Source organism: Schistocerca gregaria, chromosome 6 (genome assembly GCF_023897955.1).
Source record: "Schistocerca gregaria isolate iqSchGreg1 chromosome 6, iqSchGreg1.2, whole genome shotgun sequence".
Lineage (NCBI taxonomy): Eukaryota > Metazoa > Arthropoda > Insecta > Orthoptera > Acrididae > Schistocerca > Schistocerca gregaria.
The window spans coordinates 40125130-40145978 of NC_064925.1; the positions used below are offsets into that span (position 1 = coordinate 40125130).

At 36.0% G+C, this 20849-nt stretch overlaps 1 protein-coding gene across 1 annotated transcript in view; it reads right to left on the reverse strand.

The window, feature by feature from the left end:
* Positions 1-539: 539 nt before the first annotated feature.
* LOC126278104 (clavesin-2) overlaps positions 540-20849 on the reverse strand; it is a 71100-nt gene continuing 50790 nt past the window's right edge. Inside the window, exons 5-7 of the mRNA XM_049977981.1 lie at positions 16467-16583; positions 12721-12814; positions 540-1909 (exon numbers count right to left, since the gene is read on the reverse strand). Of these exons, the coding sequence (XP_049833938.1) occupies positions 1755-1909; positions 12721-12814; positions 16467-16583 (366 nt within the window). The 3' untranslated portion in view covers positions 540-1754. The remainder of the gene's footprint in view (positions 1910-12720; positions 12815-16466; positions 16584-20849) is intronic.

Genomic DNA, 20849 nt, shown 5'->3' on the forward strand with positions numbered 1-20849 from the left:
GGAGGATTTTTCAATGTAGTTATTTTTATCTTTATGTATATAAATACACAAAATAATCAAAAATTAATTAGATTAATTGTCAGTTTGAGTTGATTAATGCTGATCATAATTTGTTGACAGTATACTCTGCAGAGTCCGCCTCTGTAGCTGAGTTGTCAGCACAGCCAACTGCCACCTAGGGGACCCAGGTTCGATCTCAGGTACTGACACAGATTTTTCCTCCACAGGAGAAGTGGTATGGGATACACTTTGCTTCCTGAGGCCAACTGAGGAACTACATGTAAGACTAGTGAAATAAAAAAAAATACATAATGTAAACTGATATTGTTGGAAATTTAGTTATAAAAATACATAAGTTGAAATTCTTGGAAATTTAGTTCTTTGTATCTAGTACTGAAACTTAAGATGAACTGAAATTTCCTTTAGTCAGCCTTACAGGCTCAGTGAAAAGATAGTAATAAACAAAACAAATGTATCATTCTGTGATTACATTCTCTAGAGGAAAAATCCATAACTTACAATGAAAACATATAACTCAATTTTCTTGCAAATATATCAGAATTTATTTTGCTTTTCACGTTCAATGCTTATAGGTATAGATTAACAAACACCTCCCTGAATAAATGCAATCATTTATGATGGCATTAACAAATATATTCTATTAATTTCTTAAACACAGTTGTTATATCTACAGAGCACATTTAAGATACTCACTTTACTACATTCTTGGTAACTTTTTACCACCAGGCAAATAGTACTTATCAAAAGTATTTTATATTTATATAAATTGTACATAAGTCACATCTTTTACACAGTCAACTATGCATGAGAAGATTGAAATGTATATACAAAAGTTTCGATGAACATTATAACAAACAAAATACACTATAAAACAATAGAAATTTCATTTACTGATAATGATGAATAAATTATAATTACATACAGTCAGACATAATTCACACAACTCAACTCAGTTACTTTATCATATAAACAGAACAACACTAAGCAGAAATCTCAAGTGTCTTTAAACACATAAATAAATACATAACCTGTGTTCATTCCACATCAGGTATTTCTTAGAATAAGATTCAAGTATGAAGCACCTGCTATACAATGCATGTATCTATTTATTTCAAATCGGGTAATGCTACAGCAAAGCAGGAGTTGTAAATAATGAATTAATCTATCTTTATTTTATATACCTTTCTCTGGACTTTGTGCTTATTACTGTTATTGGAACTGCTGTTATTTCTTGGTAAAATAATTATGATCTGTTATTTTTAAAGCATTCAGCAAAGAAATTGCATCCTCTCTGATGTTTTGGTATAGTAATAGCAAGTTCAAAACAAATAAAAACTGTTTCTCAAAATGACATTGGAGCTATTTCATTTAATGATCTACAGATACAGTAACTCACAATTGTTAAAGTACTTGTCAGTGAACTGATAAATATGTTAAACTGTGAAATGTCATAGGACTATAAAAGTTCAACCATGTTCTAAGAAATATACAAAACATATCAAAACACAGAAGAGATCAGACTGGGAGAACAATTTCCCAAGGTCACTACGATTCACAAATATTTCTAATACTGCAAGATTCAACATCGAAAAGAAACCACCAAAAATGACTACTATATCCTGCTCTTATCATGTAAAATTGATAAGACATTTAGAAATGCCATACAACAGTCACATTTATATAAAACTGATTTAATTTTGATGTAAAATATATTACACAATATAGCAGTAATTCTAGTCCACCTCAAGTTTTCGGAAGCTTCCTGCAACACCACTTAGTTCATCTTCTAAATCAGTAATGTATGACGTTTTATAATTCAGGTCTATCTCCATATCATCTAGTGATTTAAGAACATCTCTCTTCCTTCTGAGAACATTTTTGAAGTTCGCTGAAACAGAATTTGTCCCATATAGATTATGAAAAATAACTTTCTCCCTTAGAATATTATGAAAAGAATAGATTGCTATTCACCATATAGCAGATATGTTGAGCTATAGACAGGCACAGTAAAAGGACTAATAAACACATAAGCTTTCAGGGAGATGGCCTTCTCCTGAATTACAGGACGATTATAATTAAAGTTAAACTTTCAAAACGCTGTAGAAAAGACACCTCTGTTCAGAATGATGTCAAATTGCAATGGAATATTATCGGAGAAGGGGGAAAACCAATGACAGAAGAAAAAACTAGTGTGAAAATTGATTAATAGATGGTGCTGTATGTGCCAGAATACGTAAATGAGAACACCTGTCATGTGCATGACCCACTGAAGTTGGTATAAAGATGCCAGGTACATGGCTTTTCCTTCTTTCACATCTGTGACGTTTGTGATGGTTCTCTCAATGCAGGATTGTGATCTGCTTGTAAAGCTGTATTACAAGAATGATGACTGTGCACACGTCACTCTGCAGTAGTTCCGGGCCCTGAAGGATTTGAAAACAAGCTTTGGTCCGATGACTGTCGTGGGTCTGGAGAAAATGATTCGAAAATTCGAAAAGATGTGTTCTTTTGGTGTGCAACCTGGTAGAAGGAGGAAACAAACTGATTTGACGCCAGTGGAAGCAGTGGCCACAGCAATGCATGAGGAGATGAGTGGAGGTCTGCAAATGTGTAGTGCATGGACATACCCATGAGCACAAGTTGCTTCCTGCCAGCAAGAGAGACCTTTACCTTAAAATTTCTTGCTCAAATGGAAGTGGACAATGATTGGCTGTGGAAGATTTTGTGGACAGATGAAGCTCACTTCCATCTGACAGGATGTGTCAATACACAGAATTGTTGAATATGGGCAATGGAAAATCCACACACAAATCAACCAATACCACTTCATCCTGAAAAGGTCACTGTGTTGTGCAGGTTTATGGCATTATTTTTTATAGAGCCATATTTTTTCAAAGAGACAGGTGAATCCGATACTGTTACCTGTACCATCACTGGTAAGCACTATGAGTGTCTTTTGTGCAACCATGTCATTCCAGCTCTCCAGCAGTTTGGATGTGTGGATGAGATCATTTTTGTGCAAGATGGCACACCTCTGCACATTGCAAATCCAGTTAACCACCTGCTGAACTGCCATTTTGGAAAAGCTAGAATTATCAGCCGCCATTTCCCTACAGCCTGGCCATCCCAAAAACCTGATCCTAATCTGTGTGGCTTCTGGCTGTGGGGCTATCTCAAAGATGTCATGTTCAGTGTTCCAACTGTAAACCTAGCTACACTGAAGACACACATTGTGCAACACATTCTTAATGTGACCCCGGAAACGTTTCGATGAGTTGTGGAACATGCTGTTTCTTGATTTCACATTGTTGCAGAAATGGTGGACAGCATATTGAACATGTTTTGCACCAGTCACATGGAAATTAATAATCTGATTTGGTTTTGATTTATGCTTTTTATGTGGTTTTTGGCCTCTGGACAATTAAAAACTGATATGATTGGTGCTTTTTTAGGGTATATACGGGGCGAGGGGGGGGGATCCTAAATTTTTTCCGGATCTCCCATTTAAAAACGCACTTTTTCCCACATGAAAATACATTTCTTCCAAGGTAAAAATATACTTTTTCCATGATAAGCAACATGTACATTCCTTCAGACCCATAAAAATACTAATCCTTTCAATGGTCAAGTTTTTATACACCAGCATAGACTCTCTAAAATGAAACTCACCAATGGGGAAAGGGGTGGATGGGGGAGGGGGAGGAGAGGGACATGTTTTGGAAAAATCTTTGAGATGCAGCAATATGTATGCTGCATATTTTCATATTATGATACACTGCATATTTTCATACTACAATATGCAGCATATTTTCTTATTATGAATGTATATATTCAATTTCCACCAAACACAGCATGCTAGTTTCCGAAGTACTGCAACAGAGATTGCAATGCACTTTTGTAAGCCAATCATAGCTCATCTCACTGATTTCACCAGCCAGTTACAACAGATATTCACAGCATAGAATGTGATGTAGTTAGCCAATAGCAACATCACTTTTAAGTAGCGTGAACACGCAAATGGGAAAAGTTAATGGTTTAAATTAATGTACATAGTGTAGCACAAGAAAAGCTAAGGTTTCATATATAATATTGGTTTTTTTAAGTGTCTGTTACACTTTATATACATCACACAAGTGTGCCAATAAAATTTTAAACAATGACAATTTCTGGTCTTCTGAGCTCGAAATTATTCTAAGAGGCTGGTACTCAAAGTGTTAAGTTTTAAATGAGAGTCTGTGATTGAAGAAATTCATTGTACATTCTCACACATAACATAATTCATCTTGCACAAAAGGAAATTTCCTTTCAAAATAACACTTTTCAAAGAACTATTTGCAATATATTTCTGCGATGTCTTAGACATGGGTTCGTTTAGCAGGTGTCAGAAAACAGGTGTTACTAAATGTGGGCAGCTGCGATGTCATAAGAAGCTCGTACGTTCATACACATATAGCATTAAGAGATATTACATGTCATGAAAAAAAAGGACATCAGAAGATACTACAAGAACATAGGAATTTTGTAAACCATACTAAAATGCATAATTCGGCTTAAAGGACATGTTCGTACATCCAGATTCACAATGAAGTAGGCCACAACCTGATATTAAGCTTTTCAATGTGTTTTTCAGGATGCAAATTTTCTTGGAGTAGCAGTACTGTTTTGTCTCATTGCACTGGTTCTTTATTATGGCATAATGCCATATGTGCCAGAAGATGAAAGTGTGCGCTTGAAATTGAGTGAACCTGCGCAATACTGTGGAATGAAACTCTTTGTTTCTTATAAACTGACTGCATTTGTGGAAAAGGTTAATAAAAGCCACATTTATTTAGCAAACTGACAAAAATAACTTCATTGTTGTGCAAGGCAATTAATGCTTGACTGCCAAAAACATGGAAAGAATATCAGACAACTGAAATCAGTAACATATTTTAGCCTTCCATAATTATGTGAATTTATACTAATTCACTTGATAGTTCTCAGTCACAGAAATCCATTTTCTTTCCATTTGATGATGGAACTGTAAACAAAAAGGAAACAACAAAATGACCAAACATAAACACAAAACTCCCCTCTACAATCCAGACTGCTCTAGGCATGCACGAATCTGGCAGCTTGAGCGCGCAAAAAAAAAAAAAAAAAAAAAAAAAAAAAAAAAAAAAAAAAAAAAAAAAAAAAAAAAAAAAAATGGGTGGCTTCACTGCCTCTTGCTACTGCTGCAGCCACAAGCAGGAGAAGGTACTGCTCATACGCTACTCAACTGCACATGCACATGAGTCCACTGGAAACTGCTCAAAATGAAAATGTGAACAGCTGTGATGTCACAATCATCAGAAGCTGTTTGCCATTATGAAGTATTCCATAGACTTTATCCAAAGCAGCTGACACATTTTGCTTTGAGCAGGCTCTTGTGTGCACACTGTTTTGTTGTTGTTGGATTCATCTTTTTGTATTAAAAAGGTCACAATTCATAGTAACTGACAGAAGGTATCAAGTAAAACAGAAATGGAATCTGATGTTTCTCGAGGGTATGTTATAGTCCCTTTGTTGTTTCTAATCTACATACATTATGTAGGAGGCAAACCGAGCAGCCATCTCAGATTGTCTGCAGATGCTGCCACTTACCATTAGTAAAGTCAACAGAAGATCAAAATCAATAGCAAAATGATGTTGACAGGATATCTGTGCAAATAGTAGAAATTAGCCCTAAATAATGAAAAGTGTAACTTCATCCACATGAGTACTAAAAGGAAACCATTAAATTTTGGTTAAATGGAAAATGACACACATTTAAAGGCTATCAATTCAGCTAAATACCTAGTAATTACAATTAAGAACAACTTAAATTGAAACAATCACATAGATAATGTTGTGGTGAAGGCAAACAAAAGAGTTCATCTTATTGGCAAAATCTTATAAGATGCAACAGATCTATGAAAGAGACTGCCTACACTATGCTTGTTTGTCCTCTGCTAAAGTACTGCTGTGGAATGTGGGTTCATTGACAGATATGTTGGGTGGAGGACATCAAAAAAGTTAAAAGAAGGGCTACTCCTTTTGTATTATTGTGAAGTAGGGGAGAAAGCATCACGGATATAATACTCGAGTTGGGATGGCAGTCATTAAAACAAAGGTGTTTTTTGTTATAGCGAGAACTCTTCATGAAATTTTAATCTCCAGCTTTTTCCTTCAAATGTGAAAATATTTTGTTGACCCCCCCCCACCTACATAGGGATAAATTATCATTGTAATAAATCTTTTGTGTGTGCTCTGATTTCTCATGTTTTAAGTGTTTGTTTTTCCCATGAGCTCTTTAAGTGTGGGATGGTCGAAAAATAGAGTGAAAGTGGTTCAATAAAACCTCTGCCAGCCAGCTGAGTGTGAACTGCAGAGTAGCATTGGGCAATGTTAGGCATCAGCGACTGCTGCTGGCCTCATGCTTATGGGGTCTCACAAGAAAGTTGCTGAAGCTGATAAAATTTTAGCTACTTAGTTGTTTGTCTTTATTTCCGTACGAATGCAGTAATATTTATCTATGGTCACCTGGCAACATTATCTAAGGTGTACACCTATGCGGCAGTGCACCAAGCGTACATGTCTGGGACTGCAGGCTGGTCCTAGTACACCTATTACATTACACGATTCGCAAGGGACATACCTGTTGCGAATCACCACATGCACACTAGACGGCAGTAATGTATGGAACTCAAGGGGGACTGTTCTGCTGTATGTCGTTCATACAGACTAAAAAAAATTTGTAAAATAACTTATTAAATTATATACTTAGAGAGGAAGCTGTCTTCATACATATTCACAGCCCACTTGGTATGCACAGATTTTATGAATTGACTCTTCGATCCAACAACAAGCAAATGCAACAATGTTCTGTGGAAGAGACAATACAGGCAAGAGCATTGTCTTGGCCAGAAATGCCAGCTCTCTGAAACCAATCCTACCAAGTGACACTTCACTCTTATTTCAAGTTATTGAACCGTTAGAAGCGAACAAGTCTTTTATCTCTGAAGGTGTGATTGTACCAATTTCAGCCATACATACTACAGGAACACCATGCAATTGTAAGCCAGTACACAAAAACATTTCTTGGAATATTTATTTGGCTGCTATCATACATGACACAATAAAAAAAAATTCTGCCATGTATGATAATCACACAGCCGATTCTCTCTATACTATGACACTGAGTACTTTAAGTATCCTACTGTACTTATCAGCGTACTAAGCACAAAATGTTTTTCACATCATCATGTCTGGAGGATCCTCTAGAGACAGAGACAAAGGGAGAAAATTGGAATCCAGTGCATCAAAAAGAAAAAGAAAAACAGAGACGATTATATCCAACCAAGCTATGAGTTCAAGTACAATGAAATTTCTTAAGAAATCTGCAGGTTTAACTGTTCCAGAGGCCTCCGATCAATCTCTAATCCAAGTGTCTTTAGTATCTGAAACAGAACAAGCTTCAGGGTCAAATGAATCTGTTACCCTTTCTGACAGAGTTGGGTGAAACTGCTGTGATCTGAGATTGTGCACCAAATAAAGACTTCAAAAGTAATAATCAAAAACAAACCATTTGTATAAGAGAGTCATTTATAGAATTAGATCTGGGAGAATGGGTATTTCCAGTAATAGTTTCGAAATGGTCCCCAACAAAATCTAGAGAAACCTGATGAAAGCTACCCCAAAGATGCCAATAAAAGACATTTTACTAGAAAACTGAGTAATGGCAAAAAGTAACATTGCAGATGGTTAGCTTCTCCATATCTCAATACAAAGTTTAATGCTTTCCATGTTGACTTTTTTTCACATTTGCAGACATAGAGTGTAAAAGAAGGATGTTGTGACTGATTAGGGAATCACAAAGGTGTTGGTATAACTTGTTTGGGAGATTGAGCAATATTATAAAATACTTAGCTTCACCCAATGTGGTGTATAGAGGGCATCGGTAATCCCTTAACCTAAATGACAGTGGAAACAGTGGAAATTTTATAGATCTATTAAAATTGTTATCCAAATATGATCTAACTCTAAAAGAGCACTTGCAACTCATTGAGGAAAAGCAACTATGTAAGCATTATCTGAGCCATGACATACAAAATCAATTAATTATAGAAATGTCCAAATCTGTTAACAATGAAATTATAAAAAGAGGCAGACAAGCAAAATATTATGCTTTCATGCTCGATTGTACCAGGGATTTGAGCTGTGTGGAACAAATGTCAATAACATTAAGATTTTGTAAATCCTCAACTGGAGAGGTAGAGGAACATTTCGTTAGGTTTATTGCCATCCCAGAAACAATTGGAGAGTGTTTCACAAATGAAGTCTTAAATGAACTAGAAATAATGACCTACACATCCACAACTGTCAAGGACAGGGATATGATAATGGTGCCAATATGGTATGCATTAATAAAGGTGTTAGAACAAGAATACTCAACATTAATCCAATAGCTTTGTTCACACCACACAGATGCCATTGTTGGAATTTGCTTTTGCTAGATGCTGCTAACACTTCTACAACAGCTACAATACTTTTTGACTTCGTCAATAAAGCCTATGTGCTCTTTACAAAATCAAGCAAGCAGACGCAGACGCCATTGTTGTAATTTGCTTTTGCTAGACGCTGCTAACACTTCTACAATAGCTAAAATACTTTTTGACTTCATCAATAAAGCCTATGTTCTTTTTACAAAATCAAGCAAACACTAGGACCTTATAAGAACTAAACTGAAATTGACATTGAAACCTCGGTCTGAAACACAATGGGAAAGTAGAATTGCATCTGTAAAAGTGATATTTCTGCAATTTGATGATACCATTGATAGTGTGAGTGACCTGAAAAATAGAACTGATGATTCTGAAACTCTTAGCAACTGTGTTGAAGGAAATGTTAACTTGTGAGTTTATTGTTGCAATACATATGTGGTATGAGATTTTACTACATGTCAACAATGTGTAACTGTGGTCATCTGTTCAAGTTGCTGTTGATACTTTACATTCATTTCGTGACTGGATTCAAGAATTCTGTAAGACAGGATTTGTAACAGGCGCTGCAGTAGCTCGATTGTTTGTAGAAAAAAGTAGTTATGAAATTGAGTCTCAGTTTAAAAAAAAAAGAATAGCACAGAAAAAAAAACAAATGTTAGATTATGAACAAATTGATAAACCTGCGCAATCTGGTGAAATACAGTGTAGACTTAACGCAACGATAGACACTGTTTGTTGTTTCAAAGTGCTCAATGAATATTTTGAACAACTTGGTTTTCTTTACAATATGAATTATTTGAAATTGTTATCCATGGATGACCTTCGCAAACACTGTTATGATTTTTAAGTACAATACTTCGAGAAGGTGAAAATAGCAACATACGCCTTTCGAACTTTATGAGGAGCTCCAACTTTTAAAATGCATCTTACAGGACACAATCAAAGATGCAAAACAACTTATTTGGCACATATTAGAAAATAATTTGGAAGAAGTATATCCAAATCTTTACAAAACAATCAGAATAATATTCATAGTACTGGTCCGTTCAGCTTTTGCCGAGAGAAGTTTCTCAAAGTTAAAATTCATTAAGAAGCACAGTGTGTCAAGAAAGACTGTCTATGTTGTCAGTACTATCAATTGAAGCAGAAATCTCAGCTGGTATTAACTATGACATAATCTTTAAAAAAAATTCAGTGAGGTGAAAAGCCGGAAGTTTCATTTATTTTAATGTATGCCTTTTACATGTACTTTTTGCCATTAGAATAATCCTTATATGTTATAGTAATAAAATTTGTGTATAATTATTATTAGTGTATAATTCAGCTCATTTAACATTTTCTTTCTGACTGGAAAGTGAAAGGGGCTTCGCAAATTTGATTCATTGCCAATGTTCAGTTTTCCCCCAGAGCCACCACTGAAGAGTAGTCATACAGTTTTAGATGTGGATGAAGATGCTCCATGTGTTTAATATGTACTGGAAGAATGGGCTTATAATAAGTGTATGGAGTAATACAATTGTGATCACTTTTTTTAAAAAAAAAGTGAAATGGAATAACTGTGATAATTCTAGTGGGGTATGTTTGACAGTCATGGCCTATGATATATATAGACTAGAATGATTAGCAAGAGACTACAGCGTATAAGTGAAATTTTCATTTTAGAAAAATAGAATGGTTTCAGGAACTGAAAGTAGTGCACAGACAAGTATTCATTATAAAACAGTTAACGGGGAAAAGCTGTAACTTTAATGTAGAATGTATCGAACTCTTTGCCTTTACAAATGTCTGCTTGTGTCTGTGTATGTGCGGATGGATATGTGTGTGTGTGCAAGTGTACACCTGTCCTTTATTCCCCCTAAGGTAAGTCTTCTCCTTACCCTCTCCCTTAAAACCCACATCCTTTCGTCTTTCCCTCTCCTTCCCTCTTTCCTGAAGAAGCAACCGTCGGTTGCGAAAGCTAGAAATTCTGTGTGTGTGTTTGTGTGTTTTATTTATTGTGCCTGTCTACTGGCACTTTCCTGCTTGGTAAGTCTTGGAATCTTTGTTTTTAATATATATTCTCTATAATTTGTATAAAAGCCTTTGATGATGTAAATAGGCAACTACTATGACAAGTAGTAGAGAAAAGAGGTTATGCTGAACATATAAAAATATTCTGACAGATACGTACATAGACACTAAGGTATGATTAAAACAGGTGCAAGAATTTCAGATATGAGACCTATAAATCAGAATGTTTGACAAAACATACAATTTAACACATTCACTAATAATACTTAAGAAAATAGAAGCAAGGAGCACATCCTGAAATACAGATATCATACTATGGAAGCACAAACTGCTGTCTTTTTGCAGATTTTTTTAAAATTTTATTTGATTACAACATGAAATTACAGTGTGTCATTCATTAGTTGCACCAGTTGGACAAAAAATAATATGGAAATCTCAATTAATAATTTGAAGGTAATGGCATCAAATTTTTTTATCAAGGATAGAGTAATTGAACAAGTTAACAGTTTTACATATTTACGAAACAAAATAAGTTACAAGTATAATAGCAATATAGACAACAAGCTTGAAGAATTTAAGTATATATGGATCACTAAAAATAGAACCTTAAAATAAAAAGTTAGGAAAGGAAACAAAAATAAAGTTTAAGGAACTATCTGCTGTAATGAGATATCTAAGGGTGGCAAAAAGTTGCACACACTGGGACCAGATTAGGACTGACTGTCAAGTTAGAGAAGAACTTAAAGTTGAAGGGATCAACAAAACAACAGAGAAACGTAGAAACTGGTGAAAGAGTGTGTGAATAGAATTCCAGAAGAATGATTGAGATATATTTCAACACTGGTTTTATCAAAGTAAGATTGGCTCAACAATGACCTTTTAAGATGGAACAGGCAATTGGCCTAATTCCTGGAAACAATGATAGACCCAACAACTACTTAGGTGTGATATTCTACTGGCCTTATCAAAGTATGACTCTAAAATTATTCAGAAAACTTAAAACTCTGACAGAGACAAATTAGTAACTTTGCATTTGTGATCATAATGTTGTCATATGAGCCACCTTAAGAATACCGTATTGATTGTTCATGGTTTTCAGCTTGTCAGCATCAATCTATTACTGGTTGTTACTACAATTTGCTCTTTCATGATAGAAAAAATATGAAGGATAATGGCTTAGTTTGTACACAGCCTGAGGGGCAGAAGTTCTGGAACATTACTTTCATATTGCAGTGGAGTATGGTTTACTAAAGTTTATCTGGTTTCTGAGGCAATGCAAGAACTATACAGGTAGAATTTGGAAGAGTTCAGGTAACTAATGTTGCTCTTCATTCACTACCAAGTCTACTGTTCCAGTATTAGGATCACTGTGGGCAGCATTCGGAGTAACTACTGAGTCTTGACTTCCGTCATGTTGTCAGAAGGTTTGAAACACTGGAAGTCAGTAAAGAATTTTTTTAAAATAAACTCTTTGTTTCTGGTACACTTCAACTTCTGTAATGATGCTTGATACAAAGCCAGAATTCAGGACTATAGTAAGATGCATGCCTCTGAGGTACAGAATTATAATAGTACAAGCTGAATGCACTACTGGTAAGATGCACATCACTGAGGACACAGTATTACAACAACACTAGCTGAATGACAGAAGTGGTATGATTTCACAGAATAACAACCTCACTTAGAGCTACACAGCAGGTGACTAAGTGGTAGTGCACATCATCACCAAGTGCATAACTAGTGGTGGACCAGACCGTGTATGTTGGTTAACAAAAAATGATCGTCTTTCTGTCATCTCTCAAAGTTTGTTGGAGTTGCCCTAAAACATTCTGTATATTTTTGTTTTTATTTGATAGTAGTTCCATTTTTAATATTGTTTTTAAAGGACCATTACAAGTGGAAAAACTCTGATAGGCATGAAAGCAGCAAAGCTTTGTGCAAGATCCGTATCAACCATATGAGGTTAGAGATTCTGGACAGGAGCTGCACCCTAGACACAACCTCAGGGCACAGAGTACAGAGCAGAACTAGCTGGAAAATTACAAATGTCTGAGAACAGTGAATTAAGTAAAAAATCAAGAAAAAGTTACACACTAGAGAGTGAAATATAGTAAAATGATGTAAGTTACTACCCTGCCACAACAACAGATTTTAACTGTAACAAATAATTCAAACTGACACATACCTATCATGTCAGCCATTGGAATGAAACCTCCATATTCTTTTGGTAGTATTTTTGGGTTCACAGTTTCTTTCAGGTCATCGATACTTGGGTGAAACTAGAAATTAATTAAAAATGTCTAACATTAGACTTATTTGAATTGACATTTCATAATTGGTTATGTCATTACTCTTTTTAACTACAATATTTATAAAAAGAAATGTGGCATTATATAATATGCATGCACAGATTTTCTCTAGTTTTTACACAACAGAAGAATATTCCTAGATACCACCACCAAGAGGAGTGTCAGAAGTGCAGAAGTCCATGATCTATGTTTTACCCAAGCACAATCCTATGAAAAGACTAATATTATGACACAATATTATATAAAATATTTCATATGAACCATATTATAATCAAACTCAGTGTAACAAAAACTTAATTCCTTTGCTGATAATCTCTGTATTGATGCTAGTCAATGAAGTAGATGGAGATGACTAACAGACAACTCTACAATTTAGTCTTAAACTAAACTATATTTCCAACAAAACATGTTGTGTATTCATGTAGCTGACTCATGGCAAGTAGTAGTATTCATTGTAAAGTTGTTTCACAAGTATTACAGAATTTTAAGCAGGCCAAAAGAGGTGTAGGTAACATTTTCTTTGGAAAACAGCAAGGCAAACATTAAGATACCAATATGATATTTAAAAAATAAGAAAAGCTATTTACTATAACTAAAGATGTAGTAATTTTTCCCCCAAAATAGCTGCTTTTTTTCTAAATTACGCAGCTGACTTTAACTAACATAAATAAAAATACCATTAATGAGTATAACGGTAGTTTATTCTTGGTACAGTCTATACATTATGTTTACATGGTCTATTTGTGTTTTTTCAATTTAAACTTCACTTCACTCCACATCTGTGGCGGTTCTCCTTCTTGATGGGATCCACAGAACACAAATGATTGAAATAATTAATTTCTGAAATAAAGATAAACACAAAGTTTTCTGATGCCAAATTTTAGCCTTGGTATTGTGCTTTGCAAAAGAGAAAAAAAAAGTGTTAGCAATAACAAACAACATTAATGAATGTATCCATTCGGACACTAGTGTTAAAGCAGCTGCTCTTTAAAGAGGGCTTTAGGGGAGGTTTTAGTAATAACACGAAATATAACTTTTGTGAAATATCCAAGTACTACAAAAGCGTTATCTCTGAGAGACAACAGGGTTGCCACAAGCTACTCTAAGTGCAATTCCCTGATATTTCCCTAATTTATAGACAAGTTTTAGCATTTTTTCCTAGCAAATTTTGACATCTCAAGGGTAAGTAAAGACATAAATTGAAAAAAAATTGAAGGACTTCTGTATTTCTAAATGTGTGAGCAAAAATCTTAAGTACTAACATTAACATCTTTTGTAATGAACTGCTTTTACATAGAGAAAGCAAGCCAAAATATATATCTGTTTTATTAAGACCACTGAGGTTATTTTATTTCAATAAAACAAAACACAATTGATGAAAAAATATGCATTTCCTTGGAGTCACAAGACAGTTTTAAAATAGCTTCACCGATTTCATAACTATCCTTAAAAAAAAAAGTAGGCCTCTTGAGAGAAGTGTGTAAGGCAGGGAAGACTTGTGTAAACCGACACAGCACATGACCACCAATAACATTTTGGTGTTACTACGTTTGTTATTGTCGCTGATTGCCCAATGTGTTATGTCTATTATTTTGCTGGTATTGTGGGATACCTCTTTTAAGAAATATATGAGTACATAGCATGCAAACTGTCAGCAACTGCCACAATTTTTTTCTCTTTATCATCCACACTTCCTAATAGATAAACTAGTTTCAAAGTGTCAAAAATATGCTAGAATAAATGCCACACTGTACAGTGTTCTTGTGGTGAGACAGTTGCAGTTCCTGAAATCCATTGCCCACGGCATCTGGCCTGGTGAGGAGCACCGCATTCCTGGGTCCACAGATAAACCATGAAAATTTGCCACATTACACCATACACAAAGAGATCAGTGAGACTATATCCAATGGGCAAGGCTTGCACATTAATGGGAAACAGTGGGTTTCAGATCGGCAAGCCCGATTCGTTAAGAGGTACCCACCGAAATTGCCTGTGGTTTTGGCCCGTCATGGAAGTCCACTTGCGTAGCCAGCTATTCACGTGTCACAGACACCATGTTGATGAAATGAGACCCCCATGATCAATCCACTTGCGTAGCCAGCTATTCACGTGTCACAGACACCATGTTGATGAAATGAGACCCCGATGATCAATCCATGCAACAGATGACTTGTGCATATCATTTGAGAATCAATACTAATGAGGATAGGCAGCAACTCATGATAAAGGTGATTTCTGAGCCACAGAAAGGCACATAGAAAAAGACAGTCACACTCTCACAACTACATTTTCGGCCAAAACCTCTGTCAGCAAATGAGAGCACACACATGTTCACACGATCACTAGGGCACACCACATGCACACATGACCACTGTCTCCAGCCAGCAACAGTCTCTGAGAATCAGATCCAAACAAACCACTCGCCTCCCTGCCTCTCCCTGGCAGCTGCTAGGCTAGTGGCAAGAAGTGGTGGCAGCACTGACTGCAAGCTGAGGGGAGTGGTAGAAGCAGTAAGAATAAAGGAGTAGGAAAGCGGTGCACATACTCAACTGCACCCAGCCAGCAACGATGCGTGACATCGCACTAAACAAACTATTTCATCTACTGAGACAAAAACAAGATTTTGCCAGTATTTTTTTTTTTTTTTTTTTTTTTTCTTTTTCAAATTTCCCTGATATTACCCTGTCGTGCTTGAAATTTCCTGATAGTCCCGGATTTCCAGAACTTGTGGCAACCCTGACCAAGTTTCACCATAGTATGATTTTATTCATACTTGAATGGAGTCTTAGCTTCAACATGAGGCTCAGAACATTGCACTGGAAAATTAGCTTGCAGCAAAAAAACTACTCAGATTCCAGGAACATAAAATACAGAATACTACAAATATTTGTACATAGTGTACTTCTGCTTTTTTATCTGTGTAAATGACCTAGAACCACTTTAAAGAAATGTTAACAAATAAGATTCCTTTACGTGTAAGATTCCTTGATATTTACCTGGGTAAAAAGATAAAATGTAGTTAATAAAGGAGACCATCCACTTCCAAATTATTTACATTCTACCAGAATTTTTCTTGTCATATTTAAAATGAAGTTAACATCACATAAACTAAGAATGAACTCAGTGTACTTGTTTAAGCATTTAGAGATTAGTTACTGTATTAAATAAAGAAAGGGGACAGAGCTGTTTTCTTATTGACATATCTTCTGCCTATAGGAAACTATCTAAAGACTTCAGCACCTGAATAAACAACTGAATTAGTTACCTTATAAAAAGACACACAACCTTTATGTTTTGTGTTGTATTTATATGTCTCACAATGCACTTGTTGTGGCTTTAATTATATAATGTAAATATTTATTAAGAATGCTTAAGATTTTGAAGAGGCTTCTGTGCAATCTTTGGTTTTTGGTAACTAATTAATTCAATCACACTTTGCTTTTACAAGATACCTCATCACTCTGCATATTATACATGCACTTGATATACTTACTAAAAGTAAGAATGTGTCTGTAACCAGATGGACTAACTAATCATCACTTATTCTGATTACATGAATACATTATTATTATTATTATTCTTTTTATTACTGTTTGCACTACTATTATTGTCTATCGCTTACCACAACACGGGACCTTAACTTCTCATTCATAAGTGCAGTGAAGAACTCAAAAACTTTGTTGGCATAATGTGGAACATGAAGGAAATGCATCTCTTTATGCCTCATTGGGGTTGAATTCTGGAAAGATAAGTAGCTATGTACAGTTGTATAACCTTAGCAACAAATTATGTGAAAAGTACTGAAATAGTATAACTAAAACTAAAGTTTTTACTTAACGGATCCTTTCATCACACCATGAGCATTATGGTTAATTTGTCACCATCACTTACTAATTGTATTCAAGGCTGAAATAAATACCAGAAGAATATTCACAGGTTTATGTTTTTCATGGTGAAATGTATAGTGAAATGAGGGAGGATTTTTTGCAGTCACTCAGTAGGGACCTCCTCAATATCTCTTGAAACATAACAGTACTGCAGTAACCAAGACAAAAATGCTTCTGTCATCAGGTCCCAACTTCATAAAAGAGCCTTTCTGACTGTCTTCTTTCTATGCTTCTCAAAATCCTAAACTCATTGTCTGATTCAGGTTCACTGATGATATCTTCATGACTTTCCCAGTATGCTGAAGATCTCTTAAATGCCTTTGCAGACAAGCATTATCCACCAAACCTAGTCCACAAGCATATTTCCCACACCATATCCGAAGACCCCCTAATCCTCCCATCACCACCAAGTACTAATTGCAAAGTCGTACTCCCCTTATTACACAATATCATCCCAGATTGGGGCAAGTGAACCATGTCCATTGGCAGGTCTATGACTATTTTTTTGGAAATCTGTGATAAGGTCTCATGGGACCAAACTTCTTAGGCCATCAGTCCCTAAGCTTATGCACTACTTAGTCTAACTTAAGCAAACTTATGCTAAGGACAACACACACACCCATGCCCAAGGGAGGACTCGAACTGCCAATGGAGGGTGCCACGCAGCATATGACTATGTATCACTGTGTCTGGAAATAAGGGGTATCCTACCCACAATCCTTTCCACCACACCTAAAGTGGTATTTCACCATCCACCCAACCTTCATATCTTGCTCCATCCCTATCTCATTGTCACTGCCCACCCATTGCCACAATGGTTGTACGACCATGGAAGATCTGGGTATAACACCCACCCAGCACATCCTAATCTAGTGCTGTCACAGTCTTATCCTTTTCCATCAGAAGTGGGGCCACATGTTAAAGTAGCCATTTCACATAACAGCTATCCTACAATTCATGCACAGCATTTTGTGCATGCAGGAGCACCAACCACCTGACCACCAGAATGAAAGGCCACCACCGAACTGTGGCCACAAGCAGAGTTGACCACTCAGTGGCAGAACTGGACCCCTGCCCCACACCAGCTTTACTGGGCTATGTAAGTGGGCGTTACCATGTTCATCTAGATCTACATGGATACTCTGAAAATCACATTCAAGTGCCTGGCAGAGGGTTGATTGAACCACCTTCACAATTCTCTATTATTCCAATCTCATATAGCGTGTGGAAAGAATGAACACCTATATCTCTCCGTATGAGCTCTGATTTCCCTTATTTTATCATGGTGATCGTTCCTCCCTATGTGGGTCAGTGTCAACAAAATATTTTCGCATTTGGAGGAAAAGGTTGGTGATTGGAATTTTGTGAGAAGATTCTATGGCAACAAAAAATGCCTTTCTTTTAATGATTTCCAGCCCAAATCCTGTATCATTTCTGTGACACTCTCTCCCATATTTTGCGATAATACAAAACGTGCTGCCTTTCTTTGAACTTTTTTGATGTACTCCATCAGTCCTATCTGGTAAGGATCCCACACTGTGCAGCAGTATTCTAAAAAGAGGATGGACAAGCGTAGTGTAAGCAGTTTCCTTAGTAGGTCTGTTACATTTTCTAAGTGTCCTGCCAGTATTTGGTTCCCCACAACATTTTCTATGCGTTCCTTCCAAGTTAACTTGTTTGTAATTGAAATACCTAGGTATTTAGTTAAATTTATGGCTTTTAGGTTAGACTGATTTATTGTGTAACTGAAGTTTAACGAATTCCTTTTATCACTCATGTGGATTACCTCACACTTTTCGTTATTTAGGCTAAATTGTCACTTTTTGCAACATTCAGATATCTTTTCTAAATCGTTTTGCAGTTTGTTTTGATCTTCTGATGACTTTATTAGTCGATAAACGACAGCGTCATCCACAAACAACCGTAGACGGCTGCTCAGATTGTCTCCAAAATCGTTTATATAGGTAAGGAACAGCAAAGGGCCTATAACACTACCTTGGGGAATGCCAGAAATCACTTCTGTTTTACTCAATGATGTAGTCCTCCTATCCTCTATCTCTTTTAAGCCACTGCACCCACACAATCTGGCCAACAATCTCCCCTTCCTCTGTCCTGCAGCCCCTGCCATTCCACTCCTCATCATTGTACACTGCACAAACTCACTGGCTCCAGTGCACATGTGTTGCATTTCTGTCCCAGGCACATCCTTCATCCATTCCTGTCTTGCACACCTGCTATCTTCTTATTGAGGTGTCAGCCACCCTTCCCCAACCCTCTCTCCCATCTACCATCTCTTCCCTCCCTCTCCCCATTCCATATAATCCAACCACTTGCCCCAGTCTATCTGCTGAACTGCAGCTGGCACACTGTAGCAAAACACTGAGTGTGTGTGCTGTTTGGTGGTTGTCTCCTTTACTCCTAAATTATTCACATGAGAACAAAAATGTAGTGATACACCTTCAATTACACTTCAGTTCGGGCAAACCTCCAAGAAAATAAAACTAAATGAAAATAGTGTATGTTAAATCACTACTTCCATTGCATTGCTTCATGTTTAGAAACAAAATTGCAATTTTTTTGTAAAAGATCTGATATTTTTTCAATACACACTGTAAGTTTTCTTACTAATTGCTCTATACAGTATGCTTCCTTAATAAAGCTGATCCTCTGTAAGTCAAGTGACCGTAAATTCTCCAACCATTAAGCTGTAATCTTTTAACCCAATATTCTTTCTTAGTAATACTGATGTGTTGCAAGTCAGATAACTGATTACCTTTCTTCATTTTTCCATAGCAGAAATGTGAAATTTTAGAACATTCAGTACATACTGTAAACAACTATGTTTTTCTGTCACTGACATATATTTTCACATAGCTCAAACAATGGAAAATCCAACACGGAATAACAACCTTCATGCCTGGAGATGACTGTTGCCATATGTGCATGAGCTGGGTTTGTGTGAATGTTTGTGAGTTTTCTATGTCTGATGAAGGACTTGGTCCAATAGCTGAATATATCTAGCATTGTTTTCATTGTGCTTGTCTGCAGCTCAATGCCTTTCAATTTGTAGTGACTTTTGACCACAAAAGGAGTACCTTTGAGTTTTGACTTGTAGACCCTTTGATCTATGTTATTTGATAACTTTCTCTTTGCACAGTTTCCTCCCTTATTTATACTTCATGTGTTCGACACGCAAGTCGCCCAAGTGGTGTCAATGCAAAGAACTTGCACCAGGTGAACAGTCTATCTGACAGGAGGCCCTAGCCAAATGACATTTCATTTCTTCATGTGTGTGTTCCACAGTACTCAAATAAAATTTATTCTTCAGCACATATGAAGTTGGTGGTTTCTATTCCTTCATCATATAACAAAGAGAAGGAATTTACCACAAAATACTTCAGAACATGTGTTGTATTTATAAGGTATATATTGTACTGCAATCCCAATTCTATTAGTGACTGTACTGATTGAATACATGGGTCAGGTAAAAACGAAATGGAGTCAGTGCACATTGAAAATAAGCATGTATAAAAATAAAACAAAAAATTTAGAATCACAGGTATAATTTACAGAGAGACAGCTTTAATGGTGCTGTTGAGAAACTTTGATCACAGATCAAATAAGCTCTGAGAACTTCACATATGTAATAAAACTGTGCTGTCAACAGAGTTTGAGTGACATCTTAGTAGATATGAGACTAATTGTGCAGTCCCACCAAAGTTCAATATTTGTCACTACATGGGAACAAAATCTATCTTTATTGTTCCCCTGCACATTCAGAAATGTAGTTTAAGACATCAGATTTCTTTGGTCATGTCTGTGATGAATTGTATATATTATTGTGAAAAATTAAAATTAAATCATTAGACAAGTTTTACTAGAGATGCCTTCTCACAGTGCTGCCCATAAATGTGGGTGTATTTGTGTGTGTATGTATGTATGTATGTATGTATGTATACGTGTACATGTATGTTCATGCCCTCAGGGGTGGCATGAAATCATGCCTGTCACCAGCCAGCTTAGCAACATCATAGGCTATGGATCTGATACTAAAATAGTTCATTTTGAATTATTTTTACAGTCACCTACTTACTCACCCATTATACTCCCAGAGATGC